At 38.8% G+C, this 22,181-nt stretch overlaps 3 protein-coding genes across 3 annotated transcripts; all 3 read right to left on the bottom strand.

Annotated features, from left to right (window-relative positions):
• Window positions 1–646: 646 nt before the first annotated feature.
• Window positions 647–1,582, bottom strand: LOC107293359 (olfactory receptor 1020-like). The gene has a single exon (XM_015822506.1). It carries the CDS (start codon window positions 1,580–1,582, stop codon window positions 647–649), a length of 936 nt encoding a protein of 311 aa, XP_015677992.1.
• A 3,816-nt stretch (window positions 1,583–5,398) lies between these two features.
• LOC107293358 (olfactory receptor 1019-like) lies at window positions 5,399–6,334 on the bottom strand. The gene has a single exon (XM_015822505.1). It carries the CDS (start codon window positions 6,332–6,334, stop codon window positions 5,399–5,401), a length of 936 nt encoding a protein of 311 aa, XP_015677991.1.
• An 8,456-nt stretch (window positions 6,335–14,790) lies between these two features.
• On the bottom strand, window positions 14,791–15,739 carry LOC107293357 (olfactory receptor 1020-like). Its single transcript, XM_015822504.1, has one exon. The coding sequence runs from the start codon at window positions 15,733–15,735 to the stop codon at window positions 14,800–14,802; it is 936 nt and encodes a 311-aa protein (XP_015677990.1). The 5' UTR covers window positions 15,736–15,739; the 3' UTR covers window positions 14,791–14,799.
• Between the last annotated feature and the right edge of the window lie 6,442 nt (window positions 15,740–22,181).

Below are 22,181 nucleotides of genomic sequence, written 5' to 3'. Positions count from 1 at the left end.
AAAAACAGCGATAAGTATTTTTGACATCAGACCAATTGAATATTCCTACATCTGTCTGCAAACATATGATGATGATGATGGTGATGATGATGATGATGAAGAGGAGGAGGAGGAGGAGGAGGAAGAGGAGGAAGAGGAGGAGAAGAGTGATATATGCATTCACAGTATATTTTGAGTAATTAGAAATGGCAGATTCAGAAGCATAATTGTGAGGTGAAGAAAATGGGGGAAGGACGAAGAATAGAGACAGTAATGTTCTCTTTCTGCTTGCCTTTAGGTAAGTCTTAGTTTGAAAGCAGCTTCTAAGTCAACATTTTAAGATGTGTATTCTTAATCACAACAATTTTTGCAACAAATTTTTAATTCAAAGACACATTCATCTGCACATCAATGTTTCTGTCTATACTGCACATCCATTGACAAGGGAAAAGGATTCAGACATAATTGTATTTGTTTTGATTAATAAAACAATTATCCTTCTTTTAAGTCTACTTAAAAATGTATTGTCCTTTCAGTTTTTCCTTAATTTATAGGACATTTCAAGTCTTTTCTCACTTCCCCAAAATATTGTCAAGATTTCAATAGTATTTTTCTCAGAGAAATGCAACTATGCCTTTTTAAAATGGAAATCATATTTATACCATTTTTATTTGAGGAATATTATCTTTTTTAGCATTCTGCTAAGTGCATCCTTTACCTCCCTGTTCCGCAGACTGTAGATGAGTGGATTAAGTGAGGAGATGACAAGAGTATAAAAAACAGATATGATTTTGTCTTTATCCAATGAGAAATTGGAACCAGGACGTATATACATGAAAATGGCAGTTCCAAAGAAAATGGTCACAGTGGTGAGATGGGAGGCACAGGTGGAGAAGGCTTTGTATCTTCCCTGGGCAGAGTTGATCTTCAGGATGGCAATAACAATGGCAATATAAGAAATCAAAACAGTCAGAAAAGTTATCCCTCCAAATGCACTGGATAAAACAAAATGCACGAAGTGAGCAATGTGGGTATCTGAACAGGACAACTGAAGCATTTGAGGAACATCACAGAAGAAATGGTTAATTGTATTTGAGCTGCAGAAATTCAAGGTAAAAATAAATATGGTCTGGACTATTGAACTTGCAAAGCTACAAGCATAGGCAGCTATGACTAAGAGGATGCAAAGTTTCTTTGACATGATAAGAAAATACAGCAATGGGTTGCAGATTGCTGTGAAGCGATCATATGCCATTACAGCCAGAAGGCAAGCTTCAGTGGTCATAAAGACGACAAAAAAGAAGAATTGCATGCTGCATCCTGTAAAGGAAATGGTTGAATGTTCAATCACCAAGGTTGTCAACAATTTAGGGGCAGTAGTGGTAGAAAGACTAATATCTACAATGGAGAGATTTCTAAGAAAAAAGTACATTGGGGTGTGAAGCCTAGCATCAATTTTTGTTAAAATGATTATCCCAATGTTTCCCACCAGTGTGATGAGATAGATGAGCAGAAAGAAGATGAAGAGGGGGATCTGAAGCTCTGGGTGGTCCATGAATCCAACAAGGATGAACTCAGTCACAGTGGTTTGATTTGTCTGCATTGATTATTTCCCTCTGATTGAGTAAAAGAGAGAGGGAAAACCTTATAGCGAAATAACTGTTAGATTGTTTTCGAATGCCCAAGGGAGAAGAGTAAGAAATAATAAATTCCATACTAAAAAGCAACAGTTTGCTTGGGAAACAGGAGTGTTCACTGTTGTATTTTGGGCTTTTTATAAATATGCTCTTTTCAAAATACAGCGTTGTCTTGGAGATCATGCACACCATTATATAGAACTGCAGTGTTAATTGGCAAAGAATGGATTCATACCTACCATCATCTCCCTGCATATTCCAGCAAGGATTTCTCTGTGTGAAAGAATGTGGACTTCTTTCTCAAATATATTTTCTATTACATTCTAGTACTCTCCAAAGAAGCTCAGAGTGATCAATCCATTGACCTGTGTGGTTGTACAATTCTGTCATACAGACCACCATTGGCATCTATTGGCTAATATGCATCAATATTTATTGAACTTGCATTTGAAATTAATTCGAGTTTATGTTACATTCACAACTAGTTTTTAGACCATTCAAAGTCACTGATTAGCCTTCATGATAGCACTGTCTTGCAGTAGAATTCCATCTAGCATTTCCTTTTTTAAGTAGAAATACTCTTAAGTGGAATGCCAAACTTATATCTAAATCTGCAATTCAGTTTAATTGTGTTTTAAAACTGGCAAGATACTTACTATGTCCTGCAACACTGGCAAGAAAGAGTCTTCCCATTCATATGTAAGGTTGTGCTGAATGGAATTGACCAAGAGTGTATATACTGTATGTGTTGTCCATTTGAACATAAATATTTTTGCTATATAAGTAAACTAACTTGAACTGAGAAGATACTGTAAGTAATTCTTTGCCTCAATGCACAAATAATAAGATAGCCCACTACAGTTTCTACTTGTAAGCTAAAAGAAAGAAGAAATCAATTGCTGACTCATGAACTTCATTCTGCATTTGTGCATTTGTGCATCTCATGTATTATATGAGATTTAATGTTCACAAAACATCACGAGGAAGCTTTTGGAGTTTAGGTAACAAGAGAATCCTAAGTAAAACAGAGATCAATATTTTTATATCAGAACAGTTGAGAATTCCAATATCTGTCAGCAAAATTTTGATGAGGAATGAGAATGAGAATGAGGAAGTTATAAACATTTAACAGTATATTTAGGTAATTAAAAGTACTTAATTAAAGAACTTACCAAATTAGAAGTCAAGATTGTATTTCTAAAGATGAAAGATGAAACATTGGGATAGCATTACTCATTTTATACTTTGTTTACCATTGGTTAAAAACCAAGCCCAGGAAACCCTGTGTTGAAGTAATTCACATACTGGTATCATCAAATGCTTAATACGAGTCTTGGCAAAATATACCCGAGGGCTTCCTAGGAATTCATATTTCCACTGGTAAATAATTAGGTCACATTTGCATTGCAGCTCATCAAGAAACCTCATTATATAGTTTAATCACTTTTATCTGAAATATTAACTTGCAGATTGAAGGATGTATATATTAAAGGACCTACTCTGAAAGCACGAGCAGCGAAGCCAAACTAAGAATGGCAAAGTAGTGTTGATACCTGTTTTAAAATCATGAAGAATAGACAATCCAACTTCGCATGTTAGACATCATCTATCGAAACTTGGACCAGCAACATTGGGGTTTGGTCTTCCTTCCAAATGTTCCTTGTAACTATTTTCCCATCTGGGCATATCTCCTTTGGATTCCATTTTTATTCTCCTGTCCCTACTAGCAAAAATTAAGGATTCATGACTGTGAATGAACACCGTTATACTAGTTGGCCAGAAGAGTCAATGGTGCCTTAGGGTTCATGTCCTTCCCCCTTTTGAAACCGCTTGATCTAATTCTTGATCTAATTTGTATTTTATTAGAAATTCTGCTGAATATACATGTGGTCTGTGTGTACACATGTGGTCTTGTCCTTCATCTGCTTATGATGAGTGGCTTCTCACTCTTTTTGGAGGTTCTGATACATAAGCAATAATTCTACCTGGAATATATGGCTTACATGATTCTCATTCAAAAACTTAGGCTGTTGATGTATCTGAATTCAAATAAAAATATAGAATATCCTTTATTGATCAACTGTGATTGGACACACAAGGAATTTGTCTCCAGTACATAAGTTCTCAGTGTACATGCAAACAACAAAGTGATACATCATAAAATACCAATAGGAGAAGGTAATAGGAAAGATGAGAAGGATAAGAGTAACACAGCTTTACTACATGGGTAAATATCCTTAGGCATAAGACAATGCTGTGGGAATTAGGTGTTCAGAAGAGTGATGGCATGAGGGAAAAAGCTGTCTTTCTGTCTAGTTGTTTTGGCATGCAATGCCCTATAGCAGCATCTTGAGAGGAGGAGTTGAAACAGTTTATGTCCAGGATGTGAGGGGTCTGTAGATATTTTCTCAGCCCTCTTTCTGGTTCATGCGGTATACAGGTCTTCAATGGAATTGTTTTTTTCTGCAGTCCTAACTAACCATTGGAGTTGTTACCTGTCCTGCTTGGCTGCTGTACCAATTATAGAAGTACAAATTACAGACTCAATAATTCCTCTGTAGAACTGTATCAGAAACTCCTTGGGCAGTCTGAGTTTTCTGAGTTGGCGCAGGAAGAACATTCTTTGTTGTGCCTTTTTAATGATGTTTCTAATGTTAGGTGTCCATTTCAAATCCTGGGAAGTCTATATTGTGAAGTCTCTAGCTGTATTTGTTGTGCAAATTTTTTATCATTGAGTAGAGAGACATTAAAATACCATTTTTGATATCAATTTAAATAAAAAAATATTATATGCAAAAGTTAAAATACAATGTCCAAAAAAGCAAAGACAGAACAAAACCAAACAAGACAAATATATATATATATATATATGTATATTTGTTTCCTAATATATATATATATGCCAAACAAATAAAATAAAGTCGCAACTGCGAAACATTTTAAATCCAAATTTCTTTTTCTGACAAAGAGTTAAAGAATTAAATCGGGAGACTAAGATGGCCATTTCTAGCTTGTTCTGCTTTCATCAGTTAGCCATACCCTTTATGGGATTCGAACCTGGGCAGTTTACATACTAGGCAGTGATTTAACCACCAAGCCACAGGTTCTCCCCCCTCTTTGCCAGCAGAGTCAAGGGAGTATATACAGGAAGTTTTTCAGACAGAAAAACTCTGCTGGCAAAGAGTGGGGGAGAACCTGTGGCTTAGTCACGATTGGAGCAGGAAGGTTAAGATAACCCATTGGTGAATTCTCCATCCAATCGTGCTGGAGAATCTGTGAATTTATAGCCAAGTAACTCAGTCCCTTTCTTTGATGGATGCAAACCATCTCTTTTGTACATTTCTTCATTGGACCAGCTGCTGACATCGTGACTAATATATCCAAAGCCTTTCCCTTTACTCCATTATTCCATGTTTGAAAATATTCTGCAGATTCCATTGAAACTTTGTCTTACAATCAGATGGTTTACTTTGACACATTCTTCTGCACTTCAATGTTTCTCTCTATACTATACATCCATTTACTCAGGAAAAACATCTAAACATAATTTTATTTGTTTTCATTAATAAAAAACAATTATTGTTCTTTTGAATCTATGTAAAAACACATTATTCTTCTATTTTTTTAAAAAATTTTTTTATTGTTTTGGGTGCCATATATGCAATTTCAGCTCTTTTCTCAACTGCTCAAAATATTATCAAGCAGTCAATAGAATTTTCCATAGAGAAATGCAACTATGGCTTTCTTTTTTTAACATGAAGGAAATAATATTTATACCATTTTTACTTGAGGAATATTATCTTGTTTAGCATTCTGCTAATGGCATCTTTCACCTCCCTGTTCCGCAGACTGTAAATGAGTGGATTAAGTGAGGAGATGACAACAGTATAAAAGACGGATATGATTTTGTCTTTATGCAATGAGAAATTGGAGCCAGGTCCTATGTACATGAAGATGCCGGTTCCAAAGAAAATGGTCACAGTGGTGAGATGGGAGGCACAAGTAGAGAAGGCTTTATATCTTCCCTGGGCAGAGCTGATCTTCAGGATGGCAATAACAATGGCAATGTAGGAGATCAAAACAGCCAGAAAAGGTGTCCCTCCAAATGCAGCGGATAAAATGAAATTCACAAAGTGAGCAGTGTGGGTATCTGAACAGGACAATGGAAGAAGTGGAGGAACATCACAGAAAAAATGATTAATTATATTTGAGTTGCAGAAATTCAAGCTAAAAATAACTATGGTGTGCATTGTTGAATTTACCAAGCCACAAACATAGGCAGCTATGACTAAGAGGATGCAACATTTCTTTGACATGATAACAAAATACAGCAATGGATTGCAGATTGCTATGAAGCGATCATACGCCATCACAGCCAGAAGGCAAGCTTCAGTGGTGACAAAAATGGCAAAAAAGAAGAACTGTGTGGTGCATCCTGTGAAGGAAATGGTTGAATGTTCAATCACCAAAGTTGTCAACAATTTAGGGGCAATGGTGGTAGAAAGACCAAGATCCACAGTGGAGAGATTTCTAAGAAAAACGTACATGGGGGTATGAAGCCTAGCATCAGTTTTGGTTAGAATGATTATCCCAATGTTTCCCACCAGTGTGATGAGATAGATGAGCAGAAAGAAGATGAAGAGTGGGATCTGAAGCTCTGGGTAGTCCATGAATCCAACAAGGATGAACTCAGTCACGGTGGTTTGATTTGTCTGCATTGTTTATTTCCCTCTAATAGAATAAAAAAGAGGGAAAACATTATAGCAGTATGATTACTGTTGGATTGTCTGACAATGCCCAAGGGAAAAGACCAAGAAAATCCCAAATTCAAAAGGAACAGTTTACTTGGGAAGCAGGAGTACTCATTGTTATATTATGGGCTCTTGATAAATATCCTGTTTTGAAATTACAATGCTGCATTGGAGATCATGCACACCATTACATAGACCTGCAGTGTTAATTGGCAAAGAATGGATTCATACCTACCATCATCTTACAAATTCCAGCAAGGATTTCTCTGTGTGAATGTAGACTTCTTGCTCAAATATATTTTCTATTACATTCTAGTACTCTCCAAAGAAGCTCAGAGTGCTCAGTCAGTTGAAATGCATGAATTTATTTACAGAATACAGAATAGCAGATTTGGAAAGAAACTTGGAGGTCTTCTAGTCCAATCCACTGCTTGAGCAGAAGACCCTGAACTATTCCAGACAAATGACTGTCTAAACTCTTCTTGAAAATCTCCAGTGATGGAGCACACACAACTTCTTGAGGCAAGCCTCTGATTAATTGTTCTCACTGTCAGGAAATTTCTCCTTAGTTCTAGGTTAGTTGCTTCTTTAATGATCTTCCACCCATTACTTCTTGTCCTGCTCTTAGATGCTTTGGACATCTCTTCTCTGTGACCTCCTCTTCTCTGTGACAACCCCTCAGATATTAGAAGATTGCTGTCATGTCATTCCCTACTCTTTTTCCTCATTAACCTAGACATACCCAGTTCCTGCAACCATTCATTGTATGTTTTAGTCTCCAGTCCCCTAATCATCTTTGTTTATCTTCTCTGCATTCTTTCTAAAGTCTCAACATCTTTTATTATATCATGATGACCAAAACTGGACATAATTGTTTCCTATAGTCCTCAGCAGGAAGTGTAATCCACTTTGGCAGGAAGTGTTCTGTGGAACAATCATTGGCATCTACTATGGATCAATATTTGTCAAACTGCCATCTGAAATTAATTACTGTTTGTGAGATATAATCATTACATTTACAATTCATTTTAGGACATTTGAAAGTAGCTGATCAAATTACACTAAAGCCCTTTCCTGCAGCAGAGATCCTTCTAATATTTTGTTTCCAAGTACAAATACTTTTAAGTGAATGCCAAATTTATATCTGAATCTGCAGTTTAGATTAATTGGATTTTAAAACTGGCAGATCAATGGTGAAGTCCTGCAATATACTACTCCACTAGCAACAAGATATTTTCATATCAACAGGTAAGATTCTGATCACTGCAGCTAAGCAGGAGTTTGCATTTTAATTAAAAAAGATTTACAAGATAAATATGTTAATATATCATAAAGTAATAAACAATAAACTGAGGAGATACTGTACGTAACCATTAGGCTCAATATACAAATAATAAGATATGCCAGAACAGTAAGTTGGAAGAAGGAAGGAACCAACTGTTAACTCATGAACTTCATTCTGTATTTCTGCATCTCATAAGAGATTTAATTTTCACAAAGCATCATGAAGAAGCTTCTGGAGTTTGGGTAACATGAACATTCTAAATAATACACAGATCAATATTTTTACATCAGAACATTTGAATATTCTCACATCTGTCTGCAAAAATATGATGGAGAATGAGAATGAGGGTGAGGATAAGGAAGGTATTAAACATTTAACAGTATATTTGGGTATTAAAAGTGATTAATTAACTTACCAAATAAGAAGTAAAGATTGCATTTCCAAAGATGAAAGATGAAACATTGGGATAGAATTGCTCATTTTATACTTTATCATTAGTTAAAAACCAGGTCCATGAAAATCTCAGTTGACATAATTAACATATCATTAAAATGTTCAATACGACCCTTGGCAAAATACACCTGAGGACTTACTGGGAATTCCTATTTCCACTGTATAGGTGTGGTACATAATTAGTTCACACTTCCATTGCAATTCACAAATAAACTTCATTATGTAGTCTGATCACTTTTATTTGAAACATTAGATTCAAATAATGTATAGATTAAAGGACCTCAACCATACTCTGAAAGCACGAGCAGTGAAGCTAAACAAACAATGGCGCAACAGTGAAGATATCTGTTTTCAAATCATGCAGAAATGACAGTCCAGTGTTGCATGTGTTAGATATAGTCTATCTAAACATGGACTGGAAACATGGGGGTTTTGTCTTCCTCCCAAATATTCCTATTAACTATTTTTCTATCTGGTCATATCTCATTTGCCTTCCATCTTTATTCTATAAGAGATGACCAGCCTATTTTTCAGCCTATTTGACTTTGTTTTTACTATCCTGTACCGTCTACCAGATGGTAATAGTTCAAAAAAAAAAAAAGAATGTCCAGGATGAGATGAATCTTTAAGAATGTTTTGTATAGTTCATCGAGGGGGGGAGGAGAGGGCAACCAATATTCCTCTGGGCAATGCTAATGACCCTCTGGAGCACTTTCCTATCTGCTACTGTGCAGTTGGCAAAGCACACACAAATGCAATAGGTTAGAATGCTCTCTATGGAGCAACGGTAGAAGATCACCAGCAATTCAGTTGTTGTTTCCTGAGAAGTCTCAAGAAATATAATCTCTGCTGGGCCTTCTTAAACAATGCTATAACGTGAGCACTCCAAGTCAGATCCTCCTTTATGGTAACACTCAGAAACCTAAAGCTGGCCACCTGCTCCACACAGTCTGCGCTAATGATCAGGGGCTGAATATCTGATCTATTCCTCCTATAATCTACTATAAGCTCCTTGGTTTTAGCAGTGTTGAGAACCAGATTATTGTCTCTGCACCACAAGAGCAACCGCTCCACCTCATCCCAGTAGGCAGACTCATCCCCTTTGGAGATAAGCCCCACCACTGTTGTATCATCCACAAATTTAATAATAATATTGCTGGGATGAGTGGGGACGCAGTCATAAGTATAGAGGGTATAAAGTAGGGAGCTCAACACAAAGCCCTGAGGGCTGAAGAGATATAGTTGCCTAATCTAATCCTCTGAGAGAGGCCAGACAGGAAATTCATAATCCAAAGGCAGATTGAATGTGAAAGACCGAGGTTGACAAGTTTAGACACCAGTGTGCTTGGCAGAATCATGTTAAATGCAGAGCTAAAATCTACAAAGAGCATCTGTACATAGGTCCCATGCTGCTCCAGATGAATCAGAGCAGTATAGAGAGTGATGGCGTTGGCATCCTCTGTAGATCTTTTTGCTCTGTATGCAAACTGATGACTGTCGAGTGTGTATGGGAGGCAGGACACAATGTGCTTACAGATCAGTTTTTCAAAACACTTCATGATAATAGGGGTAAGTGCCACTGGTCTGTAATCACTAAGACTGTTAATAAAGGACTTCTTTGGCAGTGGAACAATGATGGAGGCCTTCAGACAGGATGGAATAGTGGACTAGGATAGAAACTGATTAAAAATCTTGGTAAAGACCCCAGCCAACTGTGCAGACTTTAAACACCAGGCCAGAAATGCTGTCAGGTCCAACAGCCTTCCTTGAGTCCACAGCCCTCAAAGTACTCCTCACCTCATGTTCCTCCATGGTGAGGTGAGAGCTGTGGTGGACTGGTGGCTGTGGTACAGCTGCCTCTGATGGCTTCACTTCAAAGTAGGCAAAGAAATGATTCAGCTCTTCTGCTAACAAAGCATTCCTGTAAAACGAGTGATGTTATTGGATCTATAGTTGGTAATTTGTTGGATCCCTTGCCATACCTGTTATGAAAATGATCTTCAATCTTCCTCTTAAGATCCCCACTCTGAAATCTCCATTGCCAGTAACCAAATTTTAAAAGCAGGCCCTGCCAGTCACACCACAAGGCCTTTGCAATTGACAATAAATCAACATTCTGAAATGTTAACCTTTTTCATGGCTGACCACATTTATCTTCCACTGATGCTGAGGATCACTTGGTTACAATACCATGATCCCACCAGTAAGCAGAGGAACTGGTCTATTGCTTTCAACAGCCCTCAATGCCTTTCTAGCTGCAATTAGCCTTCTGAAATCTCCCCCCACCTTCCCCCTATTGAAACCTAACAGAAAGATCCCCAATCTGCCAAGTAAATACATGGACTTTGCTGATGTTTTTGGAGAGGAAGAAGTCTCAGTCCTCCCCTGGCACAGAGACTGTGATTGCCATAAATCTGGTCCCTGACATCAAGATTCCCTCCAAGAGACAATACCAAAAGTCTACTAAATAATTAGAAATGCTGAAATAATATTTGGACTCTCATTTGCAAATTAGACCTTCCCAGTCTCCTGCCTTGGCTACTATTCTCTTTGTACCCAAGAAGCAAGATTCCAGTGGGCCTAATAACAGTGGGGATCCCCCCCTAAGAGTGGTCCATAATTACAAAGTTTTGAACTCAGTGACAATAAGAAACCATCTTCAACTGCCATTAATACCAGACCACTTAGACAGACTGCAGAAAGCATGCATTTGTACAAGACTGGACCTTTGCAATGTTTACAACTTCATTACCACCTTTGACACCAAATACGGCAAATTTAAAAACACAAAGGTCCTCTACAGGCTCGCTAATGCAGGAGCTATATTTTCCAGATCTTTGAATCAAGTATTCTCAGACCTCATAGATAAATTCATGGAACTCTATCTGATTGACATTTTGGTCTACTCTGAGGATGAGGCTCAGCCCACAGTCCATGTGCACATAGATCTCCATAGGCTAAGAGGTAACCATCTCTTTGCCAAGTCAGAAAAATGTTCATTTTTCCTGCAACAATTAGACTTCTTGGGCTACCATATTTCCACAAAAGATATTCAGATGGACCCCCAGTCTGCAGTCTGTCCAAGTCATCCTAGACTATCAAGCCCTTCACACAGCCAAAGATGTCCAATGCTTCTTGGGCTTTGCTAACTTCTACAGGAAATTTATATCAGCCTTTGCTCATAAAGCCAAACCACTGACCCAGCTTACTAGAAAGGAGTTAAATTTGCCTGGACTTCTACACACCAATCAGAATTTGAAAGGTAAAGCAGATTTTTGCCTGCCAACACCTCCTTTTTTTACCCAGACACATCAAAGAAGTTTGTTGTTCAAACAGATGCCTCAGATGTAGCCACTGAAGCTCTGCTTTGGCAAGAGAGCGAGTGAGAAAACAGCCTTCTAGTGTGTGCCTTTTTTCCCCAGAGCCTTGACTACCCCAGAACACAATTATGACATTTTTAATGAGGAACTCCATGCCGTTAAAGCAGCATTCCAACACTGGAGACACTTCCTAGAAGGCTTGCACTTTCCTATAGAGGTCAACACTGACCACAAGAATTTACACACTCTGCAACAAACCAATAAATCTTTATTGTAAGCTTAAGCTCTCTACAAGAATCTGAAGTAATGGTCAAAGCAAATTGGCGACAGATAAGAATCAATGGAATTCAAGTTGGGCTGAACTAAGATCTCCTGTGGGTGGGAAAGGACTCATGACTGATGATGAGTTCAGTTGGGTCATCTCCTAAAATACCCATCCCTTCACCTTGGCCCCTCCTCTTTCATGGGTTCTTCTATGCTGCTCTACCCCTCCTACATTGTGCCTATGAAATCTGAGTTCTCATGGAAACTTGGCACTTGGCATTTATCTGTGCCTTCTGCTCCCAAGGCTTGTCTGGCTGTTCCAATTTGTATTGGCTCTTCAGTGTCCAAATTCAAGGGGGCAGGGAGGCTCAGGGTAGTGATGGAGGGAGTAGGCTTTGGAAGCAGTTGGCTGGGGCTGCTGAAAAATGCTTTAAGTTCTGCGATTTGAGACTCAGCAGTTATAGCTTCTAGTTGGAGGTCTTGTAGACCCTGGGGAATACCTTGTTGTATCACTTGTGTGATTATGGCCCCTGTTGAGCCCTCTTTTGAATTGTACCCTTAAGGCTTGCTCACTCCAATCCATATCAACTGCAATGAACTTGAAATCTTTAACATATGCTCAAACAGAGTAGTTGCCTTGGCAGAGTTGGAAGAGGCATTGTTAAGCACTTTATATCCAATCTCCAAAATGCTTTCTAAATCTAGTGAGGACTCTTTGGTAACTATCCAGGATAGGGTCATTGGTTTTGATGAGTGGCAGTGCCCATTTAGTAGCAGAATTGGTTAAAAGCATGTTTAAGCTATCTATAAAAATTTCAGCTGCTAACAGATAAGGAAAATGAGCAGTGATGGGATTCAGCCAGTTCGCACTGGTTTGAGAGAACCGGTAGCTAAATTTTGCTGAGTTTGGAGAATCAGCTGAATGCACACTGCTTCCGGAAGTCCAGTCTAGGCCTTGGAGGCCTGGAGGAGGCCTCCCAGACCTAGAATGGCCCACCAGAAGTGCATGGATGCCACTTCCGGAAGTCCATTCTAGGCCTCAGAGGCCCAGGCCTGCATCCAATAAGACAGGGCTTTTTAACCAGTAGTACGGGTACCACCTGTGGTACATTGGCACCTGGCAGGTGGTACGCGATCATCCTAGAAAAGTGGTAGCGGGGGAGGGGAATGAGTTGAACCGGTGGCAGCACCGCACAAGCCTGAGTGAGAGATGGCTGGAGCTGCAGGGCTGTCAGGGCTCAGCGGAAGCGCCAGGATCAGCGCTTCTTCGGGACTGTCAGGGCTCAGCGGAAGCACCAGGATCAGTGCCAGGCTCCAGCTGAAGCTCGGTGCTGATCCTGGTGCTTCTGCTGAGCCCAGAAGAAGCGCCGATCAGCTGGAATGTTGCAGCCTCTCCAGGGTCTTGTGATTTACATTCAGATGCTTGGCAACTGATTCATATTTATGACGGTCACAGTGTCCCAGGGTCATGTGAACTGACCAAAACCTGCTGCAACCACCCAGCAGATGGGGGGAATAAAAACCAAACACCCCCCCACCCCACCCCCACTGCTAATCCTCAACAGAAATGCTCACAGCAAGGAAAACCTCCAACAGGAGGAAGAGCGCCGCCGGGCGGGCAGGCAGGTGTCTTGCTCGGCTGTGGCTTGGGGGGCACTTTTTTCAGTGCCATTGTAACTTCGAACAGTCACTAAGCGAACTGTTGTAAGTTGAGGACTACTGTACTTTATCACTTTTTTTCTTTTTTTTGTTTTTGGTCATCAAGTTTTTGACACCTTGCTAGGTGACTGGTGGTACTCGGATGTTGCCATATCCTAAAAGTGGTACAATGGGTGAAAAGGTTGAAAAGCCCTGACCTATACTATACCTGTACATTTGGTTTTTCTTGCCTAAATGTAGAACCTTACCTTTTTCACCATTGAATTTCATTTTGTTAGATAGTGCTCAATGTTCAAGTCTGTCAAGATCCTTCTGTATCTTAAGCTTATCTTCTGAAGTGTTGGCTATTACTGCCAGCTTGGTGCCGTCTGCAGATTTAATGAGTTCCCCATCTATCTCCTCATCCAAATCATTGATTGAAGATGTTGAAGAGCACTGGGCCCAGAACAGAGCCCTCCATGTAGATGCAGTTCCATTGAGGACCACACGCTGAGTACGGCCGGTTAGCCAGCTACGAATCCATCTGGTGGTGATAATGTCTAACCCACATTTTTCTATCTTATCAAGTAGTAGGTTGTGATCTACTTTATCAAATGCCTTACTGAAGTCCAAGTAAATTATATCCACAGCATTCCTCTGATCCACTAATGTTTTAAATATTTGAAATGTTTAAATATTTTGTGTTTTGTATTTGTATTTGTTTCTTTTGTTTTTTCTTTTGGAGTTTTTGGAGCTTTGTACTTTTGAATATAATAAAAAAAATTGGAAAAACTTTTTAGCACCAATTGTTGGCTTCCAATATTTAATACTTCACCATAAATGCAATCCTCGACTTATGATTGGTCATTAGTCAACTGTATTAAGTCCTGATGGTCTTAGAACAGATGTTCTACAATCCATAAAGCACTTCCATTTTCATTATAAAGTATTTTGAAAGAATGTTGCTAAAATTGACTGAAGCAGTTTAAATGAGAGCAATTAAGTGACACTGAACATACATGTTGCATTGTACCAATATCTGATATAAACATTCTATAAGTTCCATCCACTTCAGTGCCATAAAATAATTAGGAATTTTAAATTTGAATTACATGAAAACACACATTATATCTAAATTTTGTTATATGATCAAATGGTTGACTTTCATACATTCTTTTGCACTTTGATGTTCCTGTCTATACTGTACATGCATTTACACAGGAAAAACATTCAAACATAATTTTATTTGTTTTGATTAATAAAAAACAATTATTCTTCTTTTGATCTATTTAAAAACATATTGTCCTTTTATTTTTTTTTAATTTTCATTTATTCTTTTGAGTAACCTATATGTAATTTCAGATATTTTCCCATCTGTTCAAAATACTGTCAAGCATTCAGTAGCATTTTTCACAGAGAAATGCAACTATGCTTTCTTTTTTAAAATGAAGGAAATTGTATTTATACCATTTTTATTTGAAGAATATTACCTTGTTTAGCATTCTGCTAACAGCATCCTTCACCTCTCTATTCCGCAGACTGTAGATGAGTGGATTAAGTGAGGAAATGACAAGAGTGTAAAAGACCGATATGATTTTGTCTTCATCCAATGAGAAATTGGATCCAGGTCGTATGTACATGAAGATGATGGTTCCATAGAAAATGGTCACAGTGGTGAGATGGGAGGCACAAGTAGAGAAGGCTTTATATCTTCCCTGGGCAGAGCTGATCTTCAGGATGGCAATAACAATGGCAATGTAGGAAATCAAAATAGCCAGAAAAGTTGTCAGTGTAATTGCAGTGGATAAAATAAAATGCACAAAGTGAGCAATGTGGGTATCTGAACAGGACAACTGGAGCATTGGAGGAGCATCACAGAAAAAATGATTAATAGTATTTGAGTTGCAGAAATTTAAATTAAAAATAAATATGGTCTGGACTGTTGAACTTGCAAAGCCACAGGCATAGGCAATTATAACTAAGAAGATGCAACACTTCTTTGACATAATAACAAAATATAGTAATGGGTTGCATATTGCTGTGAAGCGATCATATGCCATCACAGCCAGAAGGCAACCTTCAATGGTCACAAAGACGGCAAAAAAGAAGAATTGTGTGGTGCATCCTGTGAAGGAAATAGTTGAATGTTCTATCACAAATGTTGTCAACAATTTGGGGGCAATGGCAGTAGAATAACCAACATCTACAATGGAGAGATTTCTAAGAAAAAAGTACATTGGGGTGTGAAGCCTAGCATCAATTTTTGTTAAAATGATTATCCCAATGTTTCCCATCAGTGTGATCAGATAGATGAGCAGAAAGAAGATGAAGAGGGGGATCTGAAGCTCTGGGTGGTCCATGAATCCAACAAGGATGAACTCAGTCACAGTGGTTTGATTTGTCTGCATTGTTTATTTCCCTCTAATAGAACAAAAAAGGAGAGAAAACTTTATAGCAATATATCTGCTGGATTGTCTTATAATACCCAAGGGAGAAGACTAAGAAAATCCCAAACTAAAAAGGAGCTGTTTGCTTGGAAAGCAGAATTACTCCTTTTTGTATATATGAGCTCTGTTGTATTATGGGCTCTTGATAAATATGTTCTTTTCAATTATTGTGTTGGAGACTGTGCACAATATTACATAGGAGTGCAATGCCAATTAACAAACAATAGTTTCATAACTATCATCATCTCCATGCATATTCCAGAAAGCCTTTCTCTGTTGAAAGAATGTGGATTTCTTGCTAAAATATGTTTTCTATTTCATTATAGTACTCTCCAAAGAAGTCAGAGTGATCAGTCACTCTCTGGATATATAATTCTTGCCAAGAGACCTCAACCAGAAAATAGTCTACTTCTGCAGGAAATGCTCTGTGTAACAATCATTGGCACGAATTGGCTACTATGCACCAACTTCCATTCCATCTGCATCTGAATTTGTGAATGATAAACTTTATATTTACAATTCATTTTTAGAAAATTTCAAAGTGGCTGATCAATGTGCATTATAGCCTTGTCCTGCAGTACAGTTCCATCAAGTATTTCTTTTTCTAAGACAAAATACTTTTTAGAAGAACACCATAGATTAATTGGATTTTAACATGGATGTGTGTATTTCATTATAAGTAATATAAATGAGCAGATACTATAAGCAACCCTTTGCCTCAATGCACAACTAATAGAATTAACCACTATAGACTCTACCAGTAAGCTAAAAAAAAGAACCAACTTTTGACTCAGGAACTTCATTCTACATGCACAATAAGAGATTTAATTCACACAAAGCATCATGAAAAAGCTTTTGGAGTTTGGATCACAAGAGAATTCTAAGTAAAACACAGAACAATATTTTTATATCAGACCAGTTGAGTATTCCTACATCTGTCTGTAAATATATGGTGAAGAGTAGAAGTAGTAGTGGTAGGAGAAAGATAGAAGCAATTAACAATTTATTTGGCTAACTAGAAGTGCTCAGTTAAAGAACTTACCAGATTCGAAATAAAGATTCCATTTCAAAAGATGAAAGATGGATATAATTTCTCATTATATACTTTGTTTTCCTTTGGTTAAGAACCAATTTATTAAAATCTTAGTATAATCTCTTGGCAAAATACACTTGAGGGCCTCCTAGGAATTCATATTTCCACTTTATAGTTTCTATGTATAATTAGTTCAAACTTACATTAGAATTACCTAAAAAAACTCGTTATGCCATTTGAACACTTTTATTTGAAACATTAACTTGCTGATGGAGGGACCTTAAGATTAAAGGACGTCAATCATACCCAGAAAGCACAAGTAGTGAAGCTAAACTAACAATCTATTTGTCAACACTGCAAATACTGTATATTCTTGCTTTGACAATATGCAGAACTGTCTGGTATTTATATAGTTAAACCAGCAACTGGGAAAGAGGGAGGAGAATAAGGATAGCCCGGGAGAAAGAAACCGGAAGTAAATCACATCTTCCAAGTTGATTGGAAGATGTGAACCATGACCCCAAAATAAGGGAGTGGGAAATGCTTAGAATGTATATGCATAACGGAAGAGAAGCCAGACCTAAGCATTTCCACCATGCTGTACTGACGTCTCTGTAACCTTAATAAATGCTTTTAGGAAAAAATATGCCTGAAAGTCCTTTTAAGTGTTTCGTTAATCAGACACATGACACTATTTACATGTAGAAACGTAAATTTTTAAAAAAGGGAAAAAATGCAAGAAAGGAAAAAGTGTAATGTATCATTATACCAACCCGAGCTACTAATATTCAAACACATTTCAGACAGTTTCATGTCACTGATCATACACCATGATAAAATTGAGCACAGGAACAAGGCAAAAGGTAGTTATACTACATCAGCAAAGTCTCTCCCAGGCAAAGATGGCAAAGCAGATTCGGGCTTCAAAATACGCTGTTCAAGGTCTTTTGAAGAAGCACAAAGAAACAGGCAACATTGAGGATGGTAGACACAGTGGTTGGCCAAGGAAACTTAATGCACATCATGCTTACTTCCCTTCAACATCGGAAGATGTCCAGCAGTGCCATCAACACAGAACTAGTGGAAACCAGTGGGACCCAAGTACACCCATTTACTGTCTGGAGACGTCTGGTCAGAAGTGGTCTTCATGGAAGAATTGTGGTCAAAAAGCTACACCCCCGATGTAGAAACAAGGCTAAGCAACTCAGCTGTGCTCAAAAACATAGGAACTGGGGTGCAGAAAAATGGCAGCAGGTGCTCTGGGCTTATGAGTCAAAATTTGAAATATTTGACTGTAGCAGGAGACGGTTTGTTTGCTGAAGAGCTGGATAGTGGTACAATAACAAGTGTTTGCAGGCAAAAGTGGAGGTTTTTACATGGTGGAAGTTCCTTACAAGTTTGGGGCTGCATTTCTGTAAATAAAGTTCGCTATTTTGATCAACAGTGTCCTCAATGCTGAGAAATACAGGTAGATACTTTTACTTTCATGCCCTACCACAGTGATGACGAACCTTTTAGAGCAGCGGTTCTCAACCTATGGGTCGCGACCCCATTTGGGGTCAATTGACTATTTCATGGGGGTTGCCAAGCAAGGCTGTCCGCCATTTTTTTCCCCTTTTCCAGCAGGTGCCTTACCTCCCTTGAGCTGGGCCAGCTGGTGGTCGGCCTGCTCCGTCTCTGCCGCTTGCCAGCTACGCCTCAACCAGTGCGGGGGGCGGAACCACGCATGCACGGCGCTCCCGGGCAGGGAAAGTCCTCGACTTACGACCGGTTGGGTAGTCCTCGACTTACGACCGGTTTAGTCCTCAACTTACGACCGGTTGGCTAGTCCTCGACTTACGACCGGTTTAGTCCTTGACTTACGACCGGTTTAGTCCTTGACTTACGACCAGTTGGGGGTCGCGGCATTAAAAAGGTTGAGAACCACTGTTTTAGAGACTGAGTGCCCAAAAACTGGCCCCACCCCCACTCCATCCCCTGCCCCGCCCCTGCTTCACTCCCACCCTGTCTACCCGTAGGGCCACTCACCGTCTCCAGGGCCCGCCACAGATCACCCAGCAGCGCCATGGCAGCCACGCCCTCTGCCTGCACCCCGCAGCATCAATTGTGCGTGATGGGGCGTGAGGGCAGAGTCTTGTCTACGCTGCCTGGCTGCTGTGTCCTTGGCTGCACTGCTCCACGTGGGCCACTTTTGGGGGCAACTCTTCTCCAGGAGGGCTGCTGGTGAGGAGGGGGTCATGGGGGGAGACAAGGCTGAGGCAACGGCACGTATGCCCACAGAGAGGGCTCCAAGTGCCGCCTCTGGCACCCGTGCCATAGGTTCGCCACCACTGCCCTACCATCAGGAAAGTGTGTAATTGGCCCCAAATTTATTCTGCAGCAGAACAACAGCACCAAACATCATTAAGAACTATTTTCAGTGTAAAGAAGAAAAAGAAGTCCTGGAAGTTATGGTTTGGCCCCCAAAGAGCCTTAATGTCAACATATTTGATTGTGTTTGGGATTACATGAAGAGACAGAAGGATTTGAGGCAAACTACATGCACAGAAGATCTGTGGTTAGTTCTCTTAGATGTTTGGAACAACCGTGAAAGAACCTTGCCAAGCTCCTTCAAAAACTGTGTGCAAGTGTACGTAGAACAGTGTTTCTCAACCTTGACAATTTTAAGGCATGTGGACTTCAACTCCCAGAATTCCACAGCCAGCATTGCTGGCTGTGGAATTTTGGGAGTTGAAGTCCACATGCCTTAAAATTGTCAAGGTTGAGAAACACTGACGTAGAAGAACTGATGCTGTTTTAAAGGCAAAGGGTGATCAAGCCAAATACTGATTTGATTTGGATTTCTCTTCTGTTCATTTAGTTTCCATTTTGTTAATTGATAAAAATAAACCATTAATAATTCTATTTCTGAAAACATTCTTAATTTACAGCATTCTTGCCCAACTGCATAACACTTTTGCACAGTACTGTATGTCCTTGCTTTCTTATTTTTTCTAAAAAATGGGAACTCTGCCCCCTCCTCTTTTTTTCTCTCTGGTGTGAGAATTATTATCTCAGCTTCTTTTGTGCTCACTCTATTATAGAACATCTATTCTCATTGTCCTTGAAAAATAACTGTTTACACTCTGCTGGGAAAGCCTGCCTATCCGAGAGATTTCTATTTTATTAAGGCCTTCTTGAAAACATTTGAACAAAAAAAATGTTCGCCAACATACAAGTTTTAAATAAAAAATAGATAAAATTTGTATGCATTTGTATTGTATGAATTTCAAATAATCCTAAAGAAGGCATTCAAATAGTTAAATCGTCCATGTAATTGAATGAATTGGAAATTAATTTGCTGTTAACAGACTTGAAAGAGAAGGAGTTTTGCTTGAAAACTGGAGACCTGCTAGAGGAGGCCGAAGGGGCCATTAACAAACTGGACCTTCTCAGGCAAGCTGATGGAGTTTGCAGAATAGAGCTATGACATGCAGCTAGAACAGAGTTTCCTCAACCTTTTCAGCTTGGTGAACCTGTTTCACAAGGGGGGAAATAATTATTTTTGCTGAAATATATTTATCAGTATTCAACTGGGAAGATATTTTTTGTATGGTTAATATTTTATTCTATACACCTTTTTTTTCTTTGTGTCAGTTTTTGTTTTGTATTCTTTTGTCTGTATTTTAACTTTGGAAATAAAAAATTATGAGGAAAAATCAGTTTGGCATGGGAAAAAGGGTCAAATCTTTTTTGTTAGAAATTCCATTTATAACTTTCTGATGTAATTGTTTCCACAGATTTAGTATTTTTGAATCCTAACACTGTCTATCTAACCAAAGGTGCTATATATCAGGGATGTCAAACTGCTGGCCCGCGGGCTGGATGCGTCATCTGGAAGCCGCACCCACCCCATTGCCAGCAATGGCAAAACCATCCCGATACGTTGCATGATGTCATGTGACGTCGCGAGTTTGACATGTCTGCTATATATGTTTATTCCAAGGTTGTCCAAGTCAGAAAATTAACAATTCTAGCATTTAATACTTCACCATAAATATAGTCCTCGACTTATGACTAGTCATTGAACAACTGTTTCATGAGACCTTGGAACAGAGGTTCTATAACCCATGAAACACTTCCGGCTCATGTAAAATTTTGTTCCCCCTCCCAGTCAAATGACCACATTTTGTGTACTTGGCAACTTGTTTGCATTTATGATTGGTTTCCAAGTATACTGTTCATGTGATCACCATTTGCATTCTTCTCTTACAGCTTCTCCAGGACATCAGTGGAGAAGCTGGTAGGGAGACATTCAAGTGGAGGGATGTTCGATTTGAGATCCATTCTCCCAGGGTGCTGAGGGATCTTCTCCCACCTATAGCAGGGAAGGGAAACTCTGCCACATGCTGGGGCAATGGACTTCAAATCTGGTGAAAACACTAGCAAATGCCAGCATTCTGAACCTTTCAAAATGGCGGTGTTCACAAGCTTTTCATGAGATTTAAGGTCCGTTCTTTTAGCACACCAAGGATTGTCCCTCAGGAGTAGAAATCCATTGTGTTACTGGAGCAATTAATCTCAAATCTGGTGAAAATGCTAGTGAACACCATTGTTCTTGAGATCATACTTCCTGGTTATGTGACAAGAAGAGTAGGAACAGGTCAGTTGTTTCAGTGTTCTATAATACTACCATTCAGAATTGTCTAGTAGTAGTTATTAAAGCATTCTGTCATCAATCTTCACATGAAAATGATTGAAGCTGAAGCCCTCATCATCACAGCCCTACCTAGTTTTTGAACTTCTGGGTTTGCTGATTGTCCTGGTTTTGGTAATATTCATTTTGATCAAGAGTTCTAGAGATGTCTGGTGATGTCAAAAGCTTAAAAGGCGACACAGGGCAGAATTCACTGCAGGTAATCTAAAATCTACCACTCTAACCATTTTGTGATTTTACTGACATTTCAGTATAAAACCAAAAATATTTTCTCATGTTTCTACTACCTTTTAGCACAGGCCTTATACTACAACCTGGATGGCTTTGTCCAAAAAAGAAGGAATAACTTCAAAAACAATTTAAACAGATTATTTCCAACTGTATTATTTTTCTTTATAGGCTATATCAATCCTTCTCAGAGATAAAAAGTATTTTCAGAAGGATAATTTTGAGGCGAAGAAAATGAGAACAAGGGAGGAGAACACACAAAGAGAAGCGTTCTCTTTCTGCCTGCTCTTAGATGGGTCTTAGTTTGCAAAAAGTTTTTAAGTCAGGTTTTTAAGATTAATACCTATTGCTAAAAGCAATATATTATTTTCTTAATCAGCAATAAATTTTGCTTCCTCCATCAAAATTTTAATTCAAAGACCCTTAAGAATATATTTCTGCCCTGTAATT

This window comes from Protobothrops mucrosquamatus, unplaced genomic scaffold (genome assembly GCF_001527695.2).
Source record: "Protobothrops mucrosquamatus isolate PMUCROS unplaced genomic scaffold, P.Mucros_1.0 scaffold1594, whole genome shotgun sequence".
Classification (NCBI taxonomy): Eukaryota; Metazoa; Chordata; class Lepidosauria; order Squamata; family Viperidae; genus Protobothrops; species Protobothrops mucrosquamatus.
Note: the sequence above shows the minus strand (reverse complement) of the source record. Positions and strands in the feature narration are given on the sequence as shown.